The sequence below is a fragment of the Carassius auratus genome, chromosome 44 (assembly GCF_003368295.1).
Source record: "Carassius auratus strain Wakin chromosome 44, ASM336829v1, whole genome shotgun sequence".
Lineage (NCBI taxonomy): Eukaryota > Metazoa > Chordata > Actinopteri > Cypriniformes > Cyprinidae > Carassius > Carassius auratus.
The window spans coordinates 3,778,744-3,799,908 of record NC_039286.1 but is presented as its reverse complement, the minus strand read 5'-3'; the positions used below and the strand labels follow the sequence as shown (position 1 = coordinate 3,799,908).

Sequence of the window (21,165 nt, the reverse complement as noted above, 5' to 3'; positions counted from 1 at the left end):
TTGGGTATTTAATTTTTTTTTTTTTACTTTTTAAAGAAAATGATTTTTTTAGACATAATACCTTAGTCTTGGATACAAAAAAAAACGTTTCCACAATTTTTTCACAAACAAGATACTGATCATTTACTTTCCTTTAATGAACCCATACTATCACACATAATCACACTGTATGGGGTAATAGTCACAATTGAATCCTGCAGTTTTGACGCTGAGAAAAGAGAAAATTATCTTATAGATATTTAAATAGGTAGGCCAAATAGCTTTCAGCTAATTTTAAACAGTAAAACAATTAATGAAAATTAATTAATGGAAAAGGTAACATGCAAAAACATTCAACCATTGTTTGAGATAAAATACCATTACGAGTAATTAATTAAAAAAATTAGCCTACTACAACACACGTGACAATTTGCCCCAATAAAAATGTGCTGCGACCTGATATTAATGCTTTTTTATTTTTTTTACATTTCCGTTTAATGTCCCTAAAGCTATAGAAAAAGTATCATATTAAAATTTATTTGGAGTACAGAATTCACAAAAGTATTCCATTTATGAGGGGTTTAAACTACATTCTTGAAACCAACAAACAAAAGTGAAAAGCAAAACCTTAAAAAAAGTATTTACAAAAAATACAATATATTATAAATAAATCCATAAATCCATAACACATTAGTAAAGTTAAAATAAAACATTGCGTATTTTAAATAGTCATACATACTACATTTTTAAATAGTAATAGCCTACTAGAGAAAATACATAAAAATAAAATATGAAATAAATACAAATTTTAGACTGTAAATAAAACATTCATACATAAATAATACGTTTTAAAATTAATTTACTGTTAATGAACAACAGACTAAACACACAAATAAAGAAATAAAAACCTTTTTTAAATGAATGTGTTCCTTAAACATGCATACAGTATATTTCTGCACACGCGCAGAATGTATTTCTAAAGCTCACAGCAGCCTCAGGTAAATACACCTGTGAGCCTTCAGCGGATTCAGTGTCTTCTAGTAAAGGTTGGCCCCGCCCATTACCCACATCCCGACAGCTTGTTGAATAGATAACCACGCAGGTGTCAGCAGAGAGGGAGATAAAAACAGCGCCTGCTATCAAGAAGCCGATTATACACAAACCTCATCGAGTTTCATCGCGCTCCCTGACTGACGCGTGATTTGACGACAAGACAACCCGCGCGCTCATTCTGAGGAGGTTTTGCCAGCGCGCGACACGGTTTATGAGTGGAAAGTGTATACGGGGGAATAATATTGACAATAAATGCACTTATTCCCAGAGGAACCTTTCGAGGGCGGATGGATTCTCCTCGTAAGTTTCTATGAAAAAACTATGAGTTTTAAAAAGAAGGTTAAGTTCGCATTATGAGTAGACTATTTAAAGAAAACTTAACAACTACATTCATCTAAAGCATGTGTTAAAATCATATTAAGACCTATTTATTAAAAAAAGTTTTTGTATACAAACCTGAACATGGTTTCCAAATACAAAAGGATTCTGAATGTGGAAAGCATCATGTCCTCATGCTCTTCTTGAGACTCCCATCTGCCAAACTAGTCATCACCCTGAACCTGCATTAACAACAGATCTGAATTATGGACGGTGATGGACAGCCTCCTGCTTCAAATGGTGACTCGAAGCTCTGCTCCAGAAGCGGCTTCTCTCTAAGCAACTGGCGTTCCTCTTCGAGGACTTTACTGCGAGGAGGAGAGGATGTGAGCCGAAGGCTGCTGTCTGCTGTGAACCACCAGGAATGCACAGACTCCAGGGCCAGTCCCACCTCAAAGTCCCTTGAGGTGACCACAGGGTTAGATGGCACAACAGCAACCACCACCACCACCACCACCGTGACCACATCCACTCCACCTCACCTCGACAAAGCCATGGCAGAGTCCGCAGGGCCTGCGGGAGCCCCTCAGCCATCCGAATCAGAAGAAAGGGTCTTCACTGTCCCGTCTACATTTCTCCAGAGACAGTTCAGCTCCTTGCTGCAGCCAGGGGTTAACAAGTTCTCACTGCGAATGTTTGGGAGTGCAACGGGTGTTGCAGCTGAACAGCAACGGGTCAAGTCATTTGGGGTTTGGATTATACATCCATATAGTAACTTCAGGTGAGTGATGCAGGGGAAAGGGAAAATATGACTTGGCAGATCATCCAACAAGGGTACTGTTATTGTGAATGTAGCAGTAGTCTTAAATCAAGTAAATAAGCAAATTTATTTGAGCATAGTCATTTTTAGGAACTAAATGAATGCTGCAGCTTTTTTTTCCCTTTTCTTATATATATTTTAAATACTCTTAACTTTTAAGTGAAGTCAACAGTAATACAGTCATGCTATTGTGTTTGTTCAGTCCAAGCAGGCTACTGAAAAAATGGGTTTGTGGTACTGATCTGTTCGACCTCATCCCAGCATGCATTGGGGCGGGTATAATTATGTTTGCTAGTTTTATTTGCACAGCTGCTGTTTGTTTTGCTGCTACCTTTTGTAGCTTATTATCTTGTTGATGTCAGGATGAGTTAGTTGGTAAACTGGTCAGTTGATCGTTAACTTTGTGTGGCATTTGAAGTATTTCATTTATGAGTTTTCATGTAACACTTCTTCCAGTGTTATCTGAGTATAATTGATAGTATTATAGTATTTCTTAATATTTGGATTTATTTAAAAATATATATTTTTAGGTACTTTTTTAAATGAAAAATATTCTATTTAGGTTTTATTTTTGGATTTAGTAATTTTCATACTTCAACTTAGACATGCTTCAACACTTCAAATTTGAAATGTTGCCTTAGTTACTAACTAAGAAAGTTTTATTTCAGTTAACACATTTTTTTTTTTACATATTTTGTTTTAGTTAACGATAACAATAATACTGCTCTTTGAAAATAGAAAAGATGAAGATGAAGCACTTAATTGTGAATAATTAAACAAAAAAAAAAGAATAATTTGCATTGAACTTTTTCTGAAATAGATAAAGTGCATGAGATCTTTTAATTAATATAAACCGTAATTGTTACAATGATGCAAACTTTGTCATGTCAACAAAGGAATAAAAAAAAAAAAAATTTGCAGTGTAGAATCCACTGTCAACAATTATTAGTGGTGCTTCACTATTAGTCTTTCACATACTTTGGGTGAGGAGTGTGACATTTTGGTCGCTCAGATTATACAATGTTGATTCAGAATTAAGATTTTTACCTAATAGATTGAAAAAAATAGGTTAAAAAACTAAATGCATTAGAGGCTCCTGGAACCAGAGTTTTATAGAAACTTGAGGGTGGACCTAGCATCATATGGGAAATTATTATTTTTTTAAACAAAACAAAAAAACAGAGTGGTTGATGTATAACAATAGAGAATCTCTGTGATGTTAGAAAACACCTTAGTTTTACATGTCAATTTCTTTGCTGTCAATAATCATACAATGTCCACAAGCACTTACGTCTCAAATCATGACCTTAAAGCACAAACCTTTGAACCAGCTCAGAAAAACACAATACAACACAGGTCAGTTACAGCGCTTTCCTTTCTAGAGTTACCATTAGCTGGAAAGGGTATCAGCGTTCATGGATGGGCTGGAAAGACCCACTTGGTTACAGTGTCAGGTTGATGTTCTTCTTCTGAAACACATACACAGAGAAAGCAGCAAGAGGTAAAGGGATAAACAGATTTTTTTTTTCTTTTTGTCCCAAGAGAAAAGAATTGTGTGCATAAGTAGGAGATCAAAATCAACATTTTTAAGTCTTTAATCCAATTTAGTGAGGCACTAGAATCACCATGCAGCTACACGTCTTATTTTACCATAATTTGTTTCATGTGCAAATCTTCTTTTTAGATGCAGTTAAACAAACCCTTGAGCAAATTACTGCTGTTTTATCAACTTTTACCTAAATTTCCAAGCGAGCTGCTTATTACTTTACTTCCACTCTATACTTACAGATAACATGCAACACTATTTTGTTAATGTCTACTTTTACTCTTTTTAACAGGAGTATGTGATGATGGCGAAAATATAATTTATAATAAATCATTTTTAAAATGTGTCTATTTAGTTTGTAATATATTTGAATTAAATTTTTTTTAATTTTCCTACTTCAACTTAAACCAAATGAAAAATTTAAATGTTGCCTTGGCTACTAATTTAAGTAAAATAGGTTTAAGTTTTTTTAAATATTTTATTTCAGTTAACATATTAAATGTATAAATATGTTAAACATATTTTTAGTTAATGACAGTACTGCTATATGTATATTTCTAATAGAAAATGTGATGAAGCACATAATTGAGAATAACTTAAATGTAATTGTAGATAATTGTAGAATTTTTTTTCTATCATTAAACATTTGTTTTAATCTGGGATTTTTACTTTTGCACTTTTTTACTGGGGAAAATATGATAAAGGTGAAAAGGTCATGATCTGTTACAACTTGAATCTTTTTGTTTAGCTGACAAGTAGTTGACTAATGAGTATAAGACTGATATGTGCTTGATATGTCTAAAATTTAACTTTGGAGAATATGACCACAGACTGAAACTTCAAACCACCCAGCACATGTATGGTAGTGCGTAAAAGGGTGCATATCTCACTTTAAATCAGTCGCATACAATACAGTACATTCATGACGTCCCCATTACCACTTCATTAACATGGAGAGGAATGTTTTGCAACACATGTAATTGACATATTTATTCTGTTTGCTCAAAGTTGTCGATACTTATTTGAATGAATGTCTTATTTTGCACTTGAGCATTTAAATCAAACTTTGTCCATGATGGTTTCATTTGTAACACCAGACATGCTTTAGGGTCACATATTTGTTTCTTAGAAAAACTTTTAGTTATTGGCAAACATGTGGGGTTGATTTAATTTATTTCCACGAAACGTGTGATGTTGCCATAGGATAGTGTCTTATTACATTACAGGGACAGTCACCCTATAGCACTCTGAAAGACTGGTTCAAACCAGCGACCTTAAGGTTATCAGCCTGGATCTTTAAACCATAAGAAATAAAGGATAACATTTTCCTCTGCTTTGTTTTTAACACATTTTTGTAACCTATGCTGTTTAGTTTCAAGGCAAATCTTTAAAATTCATACAAAAGAGCTAAATTATGACACATTGAATGAACGACACATTTCTTAACTTTCTTATATATATATATATATATATATATATATATATATATATATATATATATATATATATATATATATATATATATATATATATATATATATATATATATATATATATATATATATATTCTTTGTCTAGTATTCAATTTTTAATTTTGCCTCTCATTTGGCATATTTTTACATTTAGGTTAGTCATCTTATGCTCTTTTACATTAATATTTAAGAACACTAAGAATTTATTAACTGTTAAATATAGCAAAATACATCAACTCAAAGTGAATGTCCATTTTTCATACTGTACAATATAATACTGTGATGCCTACTTTCACTAGTGATTTTAGTTTTTAGCATTTTATTTGTTATTTATTTTGAGAAAATTGTGTAGAATTGTAATATTTACTATTTATCAGTTATCGGCCATAATATATAAAAATAATTATATTAAATGTATTGTTACATTGGTCCATCCTTTAATTTGAATCACATGGTTGATTTGTAGTTATGAATTTTAATGTACCTACTCTAGAATCCATCTTTTTTTCTTTATATCATGCATCTTCACACACAGGTTCTATTGGGACTTGGTGATGCTGTGCCTGATGATGGGCAACCTCGTCATTCTGCCATGGGGCATCACCTTCTTTGAGGATCAGAACACACTGCCGTGGATCACCTTCAACGTGGCCTCGGACACCCTCTTCCTAGCTGACCTTGTCTTCAACTTTCGTACTGGTATTATTGAAGGAGACAACACCCAAATCATCCTGGACCCACAAGTGATCAGTCGGCGTTACCTTCGAGGCTGGTTTCTGGTGGACTTCATCTCCTCCATTCCGGTAGACTACATCTTCCTGGTGGTGGATATAGAAGCCCGGCTTGAGTCAGCAGAGGTGTACCGCACTGCCAGGGCTTTGCGCATCGTCCGCTTCACCAAGATCCTCAGTCTGCTCAGATTGTTGCGCTTATCCAGACTTATACGTTACATTCATCAATGGGAAGAGGTGAGCAAAAGAACAGGAAGAGAAAAGGATAGAGGAAATCGAGACTAGAATAGAAAAGGAAATTTGACTTTTGTCTGAGGGAAACAATAAAATGCACTATGACAGAGATTTTTAGAATGACTTTTTGCAAATCAAGCACAACAATATTCCAATGACAAGCAATTGTCTATCCATAACAAACGTCCATGTTTGTTGTTAATATACATGATGAGCAATACTTCTTTTTAAAACAGAGTTTTTAGTGTTTTTTACATTTGCCAACATATAACAATCAATTAAGGTTAAAGTTCAAATGCACCGGTAATTTACTAATTCTGTAATTTTTAGCAAATATCAAGATTAATTTTTATTTGGAGTAATTTAAACAAATTTTTATTTAGTTTATTTTGAATGGCTTTATAGTGTTACTTTAGTAGCTTAGATGGAATCGGGTCTAACATACATGTTGTTGGTTTTGATGGTTTGAAAAATTTAGGCAAGTTTTCCTGTCTTATAGTAGAGAATGCATGGAATTGTTCCTGAGGGGATACTGTTGCTGACGGCTACAGGGTTAGAAATTTAACTCTATTGATATTGGAAGAAAAGATGTTCATAAAGTCATTACAGCTGTGCTGTTGGGAATGTTTGTACCTGTTGATGCTTTATTTATTTTTTTATTTAGCCACTGAATTAAATAAATTCTGGGGTATGTGTTTGTTTTTCTCTAAAAAAGATAAAAAGTAACCAGATCTAGCAGTTTTTACAGCTTTTTTATAAGTAGAAGTACTTTCCCTCCATGCAATACAAATACCTTTCTTCCAGCTGTGCTCCATTTTCTGGGCTGCTCTCTTTAAGGTGCGATTGTGTTCGTTATACCACATTGTTGGAGTTTTTTCCTTAATCGTCTTTAAGGAGCAACCATATCTAAAGTGCTAGGAAAGAGAGAGCCCATACTTTGTTACATCATGTTTTCTGAACTATTGGATTTGTTGAGGTATTGAGACAGCTCAGGAAGATTATTTACAAAGTAGTCTTTTGTTGTGGAAGTGATGCTTCTACCATATTTGTAACAAGGAGTTGAATTTGCAGCTTTAGCTATATGGATTATACACAAAACCAGATAATGATCCGAGATCATCACTTCAATGCCAATAACATCAATTCCATATGACAGTATTAAATCTAAAGTATGATTACGATAATGAGTAGGTCATTACGTTTTGCCTGACCCCAGTAGAGTTCAGTATGTTTATAAATGCTGATCCTAATGCATATTTTTCATTATCAACATGGATATTAAAATCCCCAACAATTAAAACTTTAACTGTAGCCAGCAGTTAAAATCATCAAATTCTTTGATAAAGTCTGTATGGTACCCTGGTGACCTTTATACAGTACCCAGTACAAACATCACAGGGGATATTTATCATTAACACTTACTTCTCTATATAATGCACCATTAATTCAAGCACCATCACTTCAAATGAATTTTTCTTGAAACCATAGTTTATAAATATTACTATAAATTGTAGCAACACCTCACCCTTTACCTTTTGAATGCGGCTCATGTTTACAACGGTAATCTTGGGGTGTAGACTAATTTAAAGTAATAAAGTAGTGTAGAAGGAGACCAAATATTAATTTAGCCAAGCTTTATCATTTGTTCATCTGTATTGTGTATTATCGGTGTTTTACTTGTTGAACATTAATTAAATTGTTACCCTTAAGTTGTTTTGGACGTTTTTTGTACTAGCTAGTTTGTGGAACAGACGCAGTATCTATAGTATGATATCTAGGTGTAGGATTCTCTATGTGATTTTTACTGACTTCTGATGTGAGGCGGATAGCAGACGGTTGGTTAAGTCAGTGGAGGGATGAAGACCATCTTTTTTTAACAGGTCAGGTCTGCCCCAAAAACTTGTCCAATTGTCTATGAAACCAATGTTATTCTGCGGGCACCACTTAGACATCCATCCATTGAGAGACAACAGTCTGCTGTGTATCTCATCACCGCGATAAGCAGGGAGAGGACCAGAACATATTACAGTGTCTGAAATCGAACTTGCAGGTTCACACACCTCTTTAATTATATTTTTGTTGATCTCCGACTTGCGACTCCATCAGCTGAACTATTTCCCTGCATTTATCCCATGAATCACTTGCGGCTGACAGAGAAGTCTACACTATACATGTGGCAAGCAGTGCAAGTGACAAGAACAGGAGAAGAAGCCATGACTCACTGTGATTATTGAATGATGTACCACAGTTGTTTAATGAACTCGTGAAAAACAGAGTAAGAGAGAGAGAAAAGAAATAGAGCGAGAGAGAAAAAAAACGGTAGGAAATGCTAAATGTAAATGACAAGCTAACATGTTAACTGAATGCTAAGACGCTGTGCTAGCGGTTTACATTAAAAACAAACAATGTAAAAGTAGTATAGAGATTCCAGCAGAAAAACAAAGCTAAGTTACATGTCGCTACAATCACAAAACACTCCTGCACATGTTGAAACGGATGCGTTGTTTACCAATACAGAGCAATGATATAGTCTCAACCTCAGTCTCAGATCCAATGCCCACAGACCGTTTGATGCATATGTTACACAAAATTGAAAACACTTCAGGAGTTTTGAAGTCGTCATCTGATTGGTTGAATTCTACAGTATTAAGAGCAATAATGAGGAGAAGAGATAACATATATTACATTTTTCATACTCTTTTACTGAAAATGATATCTATTTTTAAGTAACCGTTGTATATTTAATATCAAGGGGGAATCTAGTAGACTTATTATTTTTTTTAACTATTGTTGTCACAAGATTTAAATGCTGCTTTGGTGGGCTGCGATGTAAACGAAATTACGCTACTTATAAAAAAGGGGATGATCCACTCAATATGTCTCACCCAAACTTCCTTTTTCAGTGAAACTTACATCAACACATTAAATAACCCTTTGTTCCGTGCTTAGCTAAAATGTGTGATATGAATAAACCGTGCTCATAAAGGTTGTTGAGACTGTACTCTCAATTGAAATGGGTAGGGTTTAGAACCGGAAACAGCATTCAACACGTCAAGATTCAAGCGGATTGAAGTGACTGAATTTTGCCTGTGAGAATTCACCAAGCAACAGTAAATGTGGCTCCATCTTCTAGTGCTGACTGTAGATCTATCATCTTTTTTTTATAGATCTTCCATATGACCTATGACCTTGCAAGCGCAGTAGTTCGCATAGTGAATCTGATTGGAATGATGCTCCTGCTGTGTCACTGGGATGGCTGCATGCAGTTCATGGTGCCCATGTTGCAAGATTTCCCATCAAACTGCTGGGTCTCCAAAAACAACATGGTGGTATGTTTGAAGATCTTGGGTAGTGTCTCAAAGACACATTAAACCATTAGCAAACAGAAAATGCACTTAATCAAAATCTTAAACTTCTACATTTTGCTTAAAATTTCCAATGTCTTTCTCTGTCAGAATGCCACTTGGGATGTCCAATACTCCTATGCCCTTTTTATGGCCATGAGCCATATGTTGTGTATAGGATATGGTGCTCAGGCACCTGAGGGAACAACTGATGTCTGGCTCACAATGATCAGCATGATTGTTGGTGCCACCTGTTATGCCATGTTCCTGGGCAATGCCACTAACCTTATCCAGTCCTTGGATGCTTCCCATCGTCAGTATCAAGAGAAGGTACTAGTTTCTCAATAAAGCATTTTTGAGTCTCCAACCCCCCCTTTGTCAACAGTTTTGTTGTTTGGTTTGTTACAGTACAAACAAGTGGAACAGTACATGTCCTTCCACAAGTTGCCGGCTGACATGAGGCAGAGGATCCATGATTATTATGAGCACCGCTTCCAGGGAAAGATGTTTGACGAGGAAAATATCCTCGAAGAACTCAGTGACCCGCTAAAAGAGGTTTCTCTTCTATTTCCTCTTTCATGTTTTGGTCAGATCTTTCGTGTAACTTGCTCCACCTCAGTACTGACTGTTCTTTTTTGATTGACATAATTAATTCACATTTGTGGTGCTTGCATGGTCAGTCACATAACTGTCATATGTAAACAAAATGTCTGTTTTGCTTGGACAATTGATTAACATATTTAATAACAGGAAAATAATATCCTATTTATTATTAAATTGTTGAAATATCCCAGGTAACATGTTATTTTAAAGTGTCTTTGTTACATATACTTACTATTATAAAAACAATTAATTATGCATAATTACATGCAAGTAACCCAAAAACAAATCCTAACCCTAACCATAAAGTTAGTACATGTAGTTAATTAATATTATTCAGTACTTGTATGTATAATTGTACTATAGCAAGGACACCTTAAAAAAGTTCAAATGTAACCATATCACATTTCATCAGACTACTTGTTTGGCTAGAAAAATTATTAGTTGTGCACACCCTAGTTTATATAAATGTATATAATAAATATTGAAAAAGCATTTTGGTTAATGTCATAAAGGTTAAAAGGTTTTGTGTCTCATTATTTCTTAGCATGTCTCAACTAAAAATTACAAATCCTTATCCATAAACTTAATCTTAGGTCAGAACTTAACTGTCCAGTGGATTGGTAGATTACAATAGTATTCCTAATCCATCTTGTATTGTGTGTGTGACCTGCAGGAGATAGTGAACTATAACTGCCGTGAGCTGGTGGCTAATATGCCTCTCTTTGCGAATGCTGATCCTCACTTCGTCACAGTGCTCCTCACAAAGTTACGCTTCGAGGTCTTTCAGCCGGGTGATATAATCATCCGTGAAGGGACGCTTGGTCGTAAAATGTACTTCATCCAGCATGGCTGCGTCAGTGTGATCACTCATGACAAAAAAGTGAAGAAACTGAATGATGGCTGCTACTTCGGGGGTGAGTTTGATTTTTCCTTGCTTTCACAAGATAAAAAAGTGTTAGCTTTATACACAGATGTTACAACAGATGTTCTTTTCTAGAGATCTGTCTGCTGACCCGTGGACGTCGTACAGCCAGTGTCAGAGCCAACACGTACTGCAGACTTTATTCACTGAGTGTGAGCAGCTTTAATGAGGTCTTAGAGGAGAATCCGTTAATGAGGAGGGCGTTTGAGAGCGTAGCGGTGGACCGTCTGGAGCGTGAGGGAAACAGCATTGTGCGTTCACACAAGAGTGTTGAGGACGATGGGGACTAATGGATTCTTATTCTTATTGAACTTTGACAGACTCACCGAAAATGACTGAATATAGAAAAAACCATGGTGTTACAGTATCCATATAATTGACTTAAATGACAATGTACAGTTGCAGTATGGTGTGATTTATCTAATTCAAATAGTTATTTCTTATTCTTAATTTGACATTGAAATGTATTGGAACATAAAAATAAACAATATCAGTCCTGTAGTTTTGATAAAGTTTTATTGACTTTTGAGATACTAGATTCATGTAATTCATTTCAGTCAGAAACCATTACTTTAGCAGGGACCTCGATGAATGTGGTAAAACATGTATATGCAGCAATATATATTATAATACAACTACATTAACGATACAATAAAATTAATTTCTACTAAGCTAAGTAATAGTCGCCCTTAGTCAAGGAATTGCTCCCTTTAAATTTTGCATTTAGCAAAATATATCCACGATGGATTTGAATATGGTAACTCTGTACAACTCAGTGTTTAACTCTTTAATCTTGATGTCTTTGACACTGCTTTTATTTAAACCAGCCACCAGCACGTAACAGTGTTGCACTTACCCAAGCTTTCATTATTGTGGTGCTGCTGGTGAAAGGTCTCTAGATGTATCATTGATTCCTTATGGAGGCAAACGGATAGTCAAATCAAGCTAAACCAATGAAAATAATATTTCTATTAGTTGTTTTATAATACAATATTATAGTGCATTCTATCTGCTTTCCGGATCAACACTGAGCACTTAAGAATCATGCACTGTAAGAAAAGATGTCTGCTAACTGAAAGACATGGATGAGCTTGAACATCTCCCCATTGTCCTCTTAACTTCAAATTAAAGTATTAAACAATATGAGTCACATAATCACTGATTAAACTCATTTCCGTTTGGCCTGAGCCCTTTCTTGTCTGTAATAATCGGTTATGATTTGTTTTCAAATGTGCTTTAAAATATATGTATTTACTTAGGAGCAGATGATATATTAATGTTAGATTATGTTTTGTTAGTAACATCTCTACTCTTCTCTGTGGTTGGAAAGAAAAAAAAGAAATATATATTACCCCACATAATGTGTCAAATTATAGAGATGAATGAGGACTATTAAGGCAAAACAACTGAGATTTTGAATATTAATGTTAATTTGATGTCTTTCATATGCCAATATATTATTAATGTATATTATTAACTGATAAATACAGTCACTGTGCATAAGTCTACATACTGTTTGGTAGAATATATTACGTTTACCAGCTTAATGTGCCATTATTATTTACGGGGAATTACAATTTCCTTTTTTTAAATTCTTTTCATACTAAACACTAAATAAAACTGCACTTCAAACCAAATTAAGTGGTTTGTACTATTTATAATTGGGGAGAAATAATGAGACTATGAAGTAACGTTATTTGACTAAGTAGAAATATTATTTGAACAATTAAACCAGACTTAAAATTGTATTGCTAGATAACGGAATATCAAATGAAGTATCTTAAGGTTGACACATATATCAGTGTTTATTTTATTAATTTATTAAGGGGTATTTAAAGGCTTTAAGGCTTTATTTTACATTAACCTTTTTTTTATTTTACATGCAACAGCGCCTCTACACACAACAGGTCAAAACCGTTATTACATCCGGGTCTGGCGCTATATTCCTTCCGCTTACATTTTATAACGCTGATCCAGGGAGATCACGAAGGTAAGCAGCGGTTATGCTTTATTGCTTGATTTTTCTCATTTTAATCAAGGTTTGCGTTCTTTTGTTGAGTTTCTCAGTTTTTGACAACCTCATATACCTTCTTTAAAAGAAATTCAAACAATAACGTCGTGCAATGTCGCAAGTGACATGATGATCGTGGAGGTCACTGTGGAGTTTAGCTTGTGTGTTTATGTAATGATGTTTAATATAGAGGCTCTCTTTGATCTATATGGATGTGTGTTTTTATTGCCGCAGCTGAACTATTTACACTTTCCATCTCTGCGTTAACTATTCTCTTGTCTGAAGTTTTGATGCATTTTGAGGGCTTTTTAGTTCATGTATGGATTATGGTACATTGTTGAACCTCAAAAGTTTTTGTTGTGAATTAATTTTATTTGCTGTTATTATTTTGGGATGTTTAGTTCTTCCCCCCGGTCGACGTGTTCCCAACAAACATGCAAACATTTGATTTTGTGAACATTTAATGCAACGATAACAATAGAAATCATTTTTATGTTGTTTTTTTTTTTTCAATCATTAGTAATTTTATGTATTTTTACATTTTTTGTGTTTCTATTTAATTTCATTTTGACACTTTATATTAAACATATTTCAGTTAGTTGCAAAGGCAACATTTTAGTTGTCGTAGATTTTTCCCCCCAGAAATTTGTATCTAATATTTATATTTAAATTTTAGCTTTATTTTAATTATCAAAAACTATTTTGAATAGTTTTAGTTTTAGTTAATAATAATGGATCAAAACGATTGGAGTTGTAAACAGTGCACATGTGATACAGCTTTAGTGATGAGGGGGACTTTAATGCTCTTTGTACGATCCATCTCTTTCAGGTAAGATGTTGTCCTGTCTCGGTTGTCCCGTTCTGAGCCGGGTTCTCACCAATGGGGCTTCACGTGCCCCGGTTGCTGTGGTTGCAGCTGGTGCTTCACGCTCTTCTGTAGCCATCAGCACTGCCTCTCCCCCAAACCCCATGACACCGGTGCGATACAACAGTAGCACAGCTCAACAGGTGACTAGTTACTCAAATCCACTCTCTGCATAAGTAATGAAAAATGAAACGGGCTATAATCAGTATGTTTCCCTTAGGAAACCCCAAAGAAGACCAAATTTGGACCTCTAGCTGACCAGGACAGAATATTCACTAACCTTTATGGACGTCATGACTGGAGGTAAAAAATATGAAATTGTGTTATGAATTATATCTAAAGACAGGATTTAAACTTACTATTGAAAATTCCCTATTTGGTATGGAAGGTGATTTTATGGAAGGTATGGAAGGTAAAAAAAAAAAAGAAAAGAAGAAGGTAATCGTGACTTTTTATCTACAGTTCAGACTTTTCTCCTTAAATTGCAAGTTCACGTCTCACAATTCAGACTTTTTCTTTTTTTTCTCAGAATTGCATGTTTAAAATCTCAAATTTGGGCTACACACACAAACAGAAAAAACTCCATATTAAATTCTGCATATTAACTTCCTTTGTGTTTGTATACATAGATATGATTGTCACCATAATGCTTGTTTTAAATGTGATGAATTGTTCATATATCTCAGGCTGAAGGGTGCCCTGAGGAGAGGTGACTGGTACAAGACCAAGGAGATTTTGGATAAAGGAGTGGACTGGATCCTGAATGAAGTTAAGGTCTCAGGGCTGCGTGGCCGAGGAGGTGCTGGATTCCCCACAGGGATGAAGTGGAGCTTCATGAACAAGCCCAGTGATGGCAGGTAGTTTACATATCAACAATTACTGGGTTACATGGCAAAGTCACATGACTCTGCAAACGCTGATGTAAATTCTTAGCCAGTGGAACTACATTTAGCTCTTTTCATTAGGATCAAATCAGGTCACACAACAGCATACAAGTTTCTTTCTTTTTTTTTTACCCTCTCAGGCCTAAATATCTAGTAGTGAATGCTGACGAAGGAGAGCCCGGTACCTGCAAGGACAGAGAGATCATGCGTAATGATCCCCACAAGCTGATTGAGGGCTGTCTGGTGGCTGGCAGGGCCATGGGAGCACGTGCAGCCTACATCTACATCCGAGGAGAGTTCTACAATGAGTCGTCCAATCTGCAGGTGAAAAATAGAGGATGTGATCCCTCGTATACCTGTAACAGAATTCATTTTAAGAGACAGGAAGAAAGATTGTTTATTGCTAAGCTACATTACAGAAGCTAATAAGCTGCTTATAGTGGCATCATAGACATGCTTCTGATGTGAAGCCTGCAAAAGACCTGAATAATGAATAGAATACTGATTAATAAATCAATTAAAATATTAATGATAAATTCATTAATAAATACTAATATTATAACTTTATTACTTACACTACCATTAAAACTTTTTTGAAAAATAATGTATTTTAATTTATTTATTTGCAAAGATGCATTAAACTGGACAAAAGTGAGAGTAGAGACATTATAATGACAAATGTAATGTTTCAAAATATTTGTAGCGGGGGTCCTCTTTTCCTTGCTTCTTCTCTTTTATATATTTTATAAATGCGTCCACGTTATACTTTCACTTTTGAATTAGCCGCAATTGGCAATTCGGCGTCAATTGCTTGAATGGACAAACAAAACAAAAAAACTCAGTGATATTAAATACAGATCTTTTATTAACATAACGAATAAAAATACCACCATGCATAGGCTGAAAAAAACTGGAAATCGGCAGACTGTGGAACCACACAAATAAGAACCATGAACGTTTATTGCCCAGCCAATATTAGAACGTTTTTAAAACAAATAAGAAAATAAAAAAGGCCTAAATAAATTACACAAAGTTTAAATAAGATAAAACCATATATATAAGAAACGGATATAAAATAAAAACTTCCAAAATGACCTTAGCCTACATGACAAAAAAAACCCTATAAATTGGCATTTTCATAGTGTGTGCAGAGATTTTTTTTCTTTTGGGCTGCGGCTTGACGTTGGCTTCATCCTCATTTTGTTCTCTCTCTTCTGTCACGGGGTACGTTGACTGCGCTTTCATACCAAGGATGACCGTTTCTTCCTCTGTTATCTTCGTGGTCTCTTCAACCTTCGGGTCGTAGTCATCCCGGCAGCGAGGGTCTGGGAACATTCGTCCAGTGCATAAGCTGCCGGCTTGCTTCTGGCAGAGCTTCATATTTCTCGTCTAAAATATATATGATGCCGGCTTTCAGGTTGGCTGTCAGTTGTCCGTCCTCATCCGATATGGCCAGTGATTCTTCTTTAATGAGACACATCAGAGAGAAGAGATGATGCGGTTATGCTGATCTGTGATGTGATGTCTCTTGGGCATGCAGCATTGTGGCTGCTTTCAGTTTTTAATTATAGTGTATGGTTTCTTTTAAACTAAATTATTATAATTATTGTTTTTACTTAATTCAAATAAATATTTTAAGAAAAAACAAATACTTAAAGTAAATGACGTTGTCATGGTGGGAAAGTGATGTAACCGGTGTTGCAGCTTAAAACCAGTTACACCGTCAACACGTCTATCACGGCAACCCTAACGCCTGTTTCACACATAATCCATCAGCAGTGCGTATGCGTTGCATATTTTTTTTACACACCCATGTTAACGGATTCCGGCGTTTACACTGCACGCGGTTGCGGTCCGTCAGTGCGTTTGAGGAGCAGTGCTTCTGCAGCAGTGCAGCGATCGTTTACGTACCGAGTCTATTTTTGCTGTGCTGCATGCGCTGAATTAAAGTGACAGCGCATTGTTCGCGGTAAAAATTAATATGGATTGATACGGAAATGCAGTCATTTCATAATAAATGTATACTAATTAAAGCTACTGTGTTTCACATGCAAAACATGGGTTTTGGCTAGATTTAAAAGAAAAAAGAAAAAGAGCAATTTTAGAGAAACAAGGCAACATTATATATGCACTTTTATAGAGGCAGAAAAACAAAGTTATTTAATACCCGTTGGATTGTGTGTAATAAATATTTAAATGCAAAAGGCACGAGAGTCGACTGTTTCTGTTAGTGGTGAGTTTTAATTTTAAATGTTTGTGATGGATGGCCTAACAAGAAAAGTAGGCTAATGTTGTGTTTAAATGTGTTGCAGCTTGTTTCAGCAACTTATTATAAAACCTAGCAGTCAAATACATGAGTAATACCTTGTTTATATTTGAATTATAAATATGTCTATGAAAGATTGTTACTGTACTGTGATGAAAGAGTATCACAATGCTGAAAATGCTTTTTATTTATTTTTATTTTTTTATTTATTTTTTTACATGATTTGATATGAGAATAATGGACAAATGTTGTGTTTTGTGGCTTAAACAGCCGCGGATCAGTAGCGGACTGCAAACGCATCCTGTGTGAAATCACAATGAGTCCGTGCTGTTTCAGCACCACATACGTAACGTACATGGACTGCATACGCACCGCAGACGGATTATGTGTGAAACAGGCGCAATATAGTGAAGAGTGCTCCGTGAGTACACAGGACGGATATCAGCAGATGGATAGCGAGAGATGGCTTAAAAACATAGAATTAAGTTTTGGAGGAAAAAAATATTAAAAAGAATGGTTACGGTCAGGTAAGAGGTAGGACTGTGTAAATATTGAAGTAGCTTTCCATCGGTGGAGAGAACTTGAGGAGCAGGAAGGCCTGGAATCGGATGCCGAGGTTACTTTACTTCTTCTTGATAAGCGAGTTACGTTGACTTTGTGTTGGCTTATGATTGTCATTATTTACTATTTTTAATTGAAATAATATTTTGCAGTTTTACTATATTTGGGGTTAAATAAATCCAGCCCTGGTGGGTAAAAGAGACTTCTTTCAAAAACATAAAAACCACAATCTTCTTGTTATTCAGAGGAGTTAATTCTGGAGAAAATGTGATAGAATGTACTACACAGTAGTAAAGGGAAGTAATGTATTGACCTCATGTGTTTATGTGTGCTTACTCTCAGGTGGCCATTAACGAGGCCTATGCAGCAGGGCTGATTGGCAGGAACGCATGCGGCTCAGGATATGACTTTGATGTGTTTGTGATGCGTGGTGCGGGAGCATACATCTGCGGAGAGGAGACGGCCCTCATTGAGTCCATCGAGGGAAAACAGGGAAAACCTCGTCTGAAGCCCCCTTTCCCTGCTGACGTGGGTAAGTCAGAAACAACCAAATTCTCTTTTTTGATTACATTTTTTGGTGTATTATTTATATTATGTTACATTTTATTTTCTATAATGGTGTTTTTCCACTGCATGGTATGGCACTGTACAGTTCCCTTTTGGGGGGGTTTTCACTGGGTACAGTACTTGGTACCTGTTAATTTTTTTTTTACTACCACCTCGGTTCTAAGCGAACCGTACCATATATATATATATATAATGTATAAAATAAATGTTACATTTTACTTAGAATGACCAGTTACAAATTTGACGTGTTTTTTTGCAGGTGTGTTTGGCTGTCCAACAACCGTTGCTAATGTTGAGACAGTAGCTGTGGCACCGACCATCTGCCGTCGCGGTGGCACGTGGTTTCTGAGTTTCGGCCGAGAGAGGAACTCTGGCACGAAGCTCTTCAACATTTCAGGCCATGTCAACAACCCTTGCACGGTGGAAGAAGAGATGTCCATACCTTTGAAAGAGCTGATAGAAAGACATGCAGGTAAGACATCATTCCATCTGTACATGGAAAGGTTTGTTCATGGTCTAATCATGTGTGATCTTAACGATTATTGAGCCTTCATTGATATGATCTCTGTAGGAGGTGTCCGGGGTGGTTGGGATAATCTTCTGTGTGTTATTCCTGGTGGCTCTTCCACACCACTAATCCCACGCCACGTGTGCGACACCGTTCTCATGGATTTTGACGCCCTCATTCAGGCCCAGACCGGTCTTGGCACAGCTGCACTTATTGTCATGGATAAATCAGTAAGTTGATTTGTAAAATAACTAGGGCTGTGCATTTAACGGGTTAATTTGGTGTGATTAATCATGGAAAAAATGAATTAAAATGATTAACCCAGGCCCAGACTTGTATTTCATCTTATATTGCATGCAGTTGGTGACAAACATGATTCAGAAAGATGAATGACAAAGACGAACTCTTTTAAAACCCATTAATCTCAAACCATTATTAATGCGATTCTAATTGCAGGGTAAATGCATTCATGCCACCTCTGTGAAAATATACCTATGTTCTACTTCATGTTATGCCCACATTGTAGCCTTTAAATGTAATGTGTAATAAATCTGATTAGCATTTATATTATTTAAAAGGTCATTTAGAAGACCTGTCTGATAATTTGAGTGTTTGACCATTTGATCACACAAGTTTTCCCCTTCATAGACTGATGTTATTCGAGCTATTGCCCGCTTGATTGAATTCTACAAGCACGAGAGCTGTGGGCAGTGCACTCCTTGCAGAGAGGGTAAGAAACTGCAGATTTAACAGTATTTACATGTATAGTTTGTTACATTACAGTGAATATTTACCTGTCTGTCTCTTCTGGGCCCCTCAGGAGTGGACTGGATGAATAAGATGATGTGGCGCTTTGTGAAAGGCGATGCACAGTCAGCAGAGATTGACATGATCTGGGAGATCAGCAAGCAGATTGAGGGCCACACCATCTGCGCTTTGGGAGATGGAGCTGCATGGCCAGTTCAGGTAAAGGCAGAATATTTGTAATTTATAAATATTATTATTATTATTATTATTACATTTTTTTTTTTTGAGAATCCGTAGATAGTTTGATTCAAATAGAAAAAATATTTACAAATATGTATCCACGATTAATCTAAGCCGTCATAAATGTTTTAACTGAGAATGTATAATATGTATATTTCTCTGTTCTCAGGGATTGATCCGTCACTTCCGCCCTTTAATGGAGAGCAGAATCGCAGACTTCAAACAGAATCAGCAGGCACATGCTTGAACGCTTCATATCTGCGTCTCTCACTCATCTAGTCACTTCTAGTTATTTAAGCAAAACTGTCACGGTCTCTCACTCGCTGATTGTTGAACTGCTGGCATCCTCCATTTGCTTCTCTTACATATATCAGGGACATTAAATAAAAGTCTTGTGGTTCTTTGAACACTTTTTGCAAATCTATCCCACCGTGATGATAGGTTCAACATCACACTCCTGACTTGTGATGCATTAAAAAAGAGTGAAAACTGTTTGAGCAGATGCATCACTCATATACAGTAACTGAGTAAAGGGTATTGGTTGATGTAATTGTTAAATCCCATTATGAAGTTTATGCCATTTTTCTTGATAAGAAAATTTTACACTGTATAAATACTTATTTGTGGAAATAATAAAGAGCCTAGAACTTGCAACAGTGTTTGTTAATCTGGGGTTAAAGGAGAATGTGCTGTAATTTATAGAGCTAATTGATTATAATTGTTTACAAAAGTCTCCAAAAATATGAAACATGTCTTGTAGCATCCAACTCCTTGCTGTGTGGAAGGATGAACTGTTAAAGCAGGGTTATGGAAGTTCTGAAGGGTGGAGTCAGTATAAACATCCAGCTCCTTTCATCATTCTTCAATGAGTTTTATGTAATTAAATGTGTGATTTTGGTGCTTCTCACCAAAATATAATTTCAGCGCTGCAATAAAGTCATTCATTGTGTGGCAGTGGACCAGAACTGTTTTGTCCAGATTACTCAACACTTCTACTCTTCATAATTAGTTTCAGCAAAAATATTAATTTTATTTATGCTTAAGGTCTATCGTTTATTGCAGTTGGAACCTCATAATAATTTGAATAAGCCACATAAAACCAAACTTTAACACAAAGTTTAGCCTAGAAGCTAGTGGAAGGCACATATTTACTTTAAAAACTGTTTTTGGCTTGTCAAAGTAACATTTTAGAATAAAAAATATAATGGCTGTTATACCAAAGCAAATTTATCGAAGTCAAAAAATATTTAGGATGCACTTTGGTGATTTAACAACATATAAAACCACAGAAGTGATTTAGCTAAATATTAGCCCAAATTGGTAAACTATGAGGCAAATTGAGCCAGCATTTTAACTTACCCCACCATAAGGCACTGGAGTTCAGTAAAATCAGTAAAATAATTGATATTTTAAAGTGATATAATGCAAAAGGTTTCGTTTATCAGATATTTCCATATTATTTGTAGTTTATTTGATAGGGACAAAGTACGTATT

General features: G+C 35.5%; 2 protein-coding genes across 4 annotated transcripts; both read left to right on the top strand.

The window, feature by feature from the left end:
* The first annotated feature begins 1,084 nt into the window (after window positions 1–1,084).
* Window positions 1,085–11,633, top strand: LOC113062165 (potassium/sodium hyperpolarization-activated cyclic nucleotide-gated channel 2-like). Of its 2 annotated transcripts, none has more exons than XM_026231797.1 (8): window positions 1,085–1,332; window positions 1,608–2,131; window positions 5,724–6,156; window positions 9,321–9,482; window positions 9,609–9,827; window positions 9,906–10,052; window positions 10,774–11,014; window positions 11,098–11,633. In XM_026231797.1, exons 2-8 carry the CDS (start codon window positions 1,617–1,619, stop codon window positions 11,310–11,312), a joined length of 1,932 nt encoding a protein of 643 aa, XP_026087582.1. In that variant the 5' UTR covers window positions 1,085–1,332; window positions 1,608–1,616; the 3' UTR covers window positions 11,313–11,633. The 2 variants fall into 2 exon arrangements, with proteins under 2 accessions (XP_026087582.1, XP_026087581.1); XM_026231796.1 differs by having other exon boundaries at window positions 1,515–2,131.
* Window positions 11,634–12,941: 1,308 nt separating this feature from the next.
* On the top strand, window positions 12,942–20,630 carry LOC113062166 (NADH dehydrogenase [ubiquinone] flavoprotein 1, mitochondrial-like). 2 transcript variants are annotated; one of them, XM_026231799.1, is made up of 11 exons: window positions 12,942–13,012; window positions 13,863–14,041; window positions 14,119–14,201; window positions 14,585–14,755; window positions 14,923–15,106; window positions 17,952–18,141; window positions 18,436–18,648; window positions 18,748–18,914; window positions 19,333–19,414; window positions 19,505–19,650; window positions 19,841–20,630. In XM_026231799.1, exons 2-11 carry the CDS (start codon window positions 13,868–13,870, stop codon window positions 19,916–19,918), a joined length of 1,488 nt encoding a protein of 495 aa, XP_026087584.1. In that variant the 5' UTR covers window positions 12,942–13,012; window positions 13,863–13,867; the 3' UTR covers window positions 19,919–20,630. The 2 variants fall into 2 exon arrangements, with proteins under 2 accessions (XP_026087584.1, XP_026087583.1); XM_026231798.1 differs by lacking the exon at window positions 12,942–13,012 and adding an exon at window positions 13,043–13,061 and having other exon boundaries at window positions 19,841–20,110.
* The last annotated feature ends 535 nt before the right edge of the window (window positions 20,631–21,165 follow it).

Coding starts and splice junctions, on each gene's coding strand:
- LOC113062165 (XM_026231797.1), top strand. CDS start 1,617: ATGGACGGTGATGGACAGCCTCCTGCTTCAAATGGTGACTCGAAGCTC. Junction 9,483..9,608: donor TCTCCAAAAACAACATGGTG/GTATGTTTGAAG, acceptor TTTCTCTGTCAG/AATGCCACTTGGGATGTCCA. Junction 11,015..11,097: donor TGATGGCTGCTACTTCGGGG/GTGAGTTTGATT, acceptor GTTCTTTTCTAG/AGATCTGTCTGCTGACCCGT.
- LOC113062166 (XM_026231799.1), top strand. CDS start 13,868: ATGTTGTCCTGTCTCGGTTGTCCCGTTCTGAGCCGGGTTCTCACCAAT. Junction 14,756..14,922: donor AACAAGCCCAGTGATGGCAG/GTAGTTTACATA, acceptor TTACCCTCTCAG/GCCTAAATATCTAGTAGTGA. Junction 18,915..19,332: donor TTATTGTCATGGATAAATCA/GTAAGTTGATTT, acceptor TCCCCTTCATAG/ACTGATGTTATTCGAGCTAT.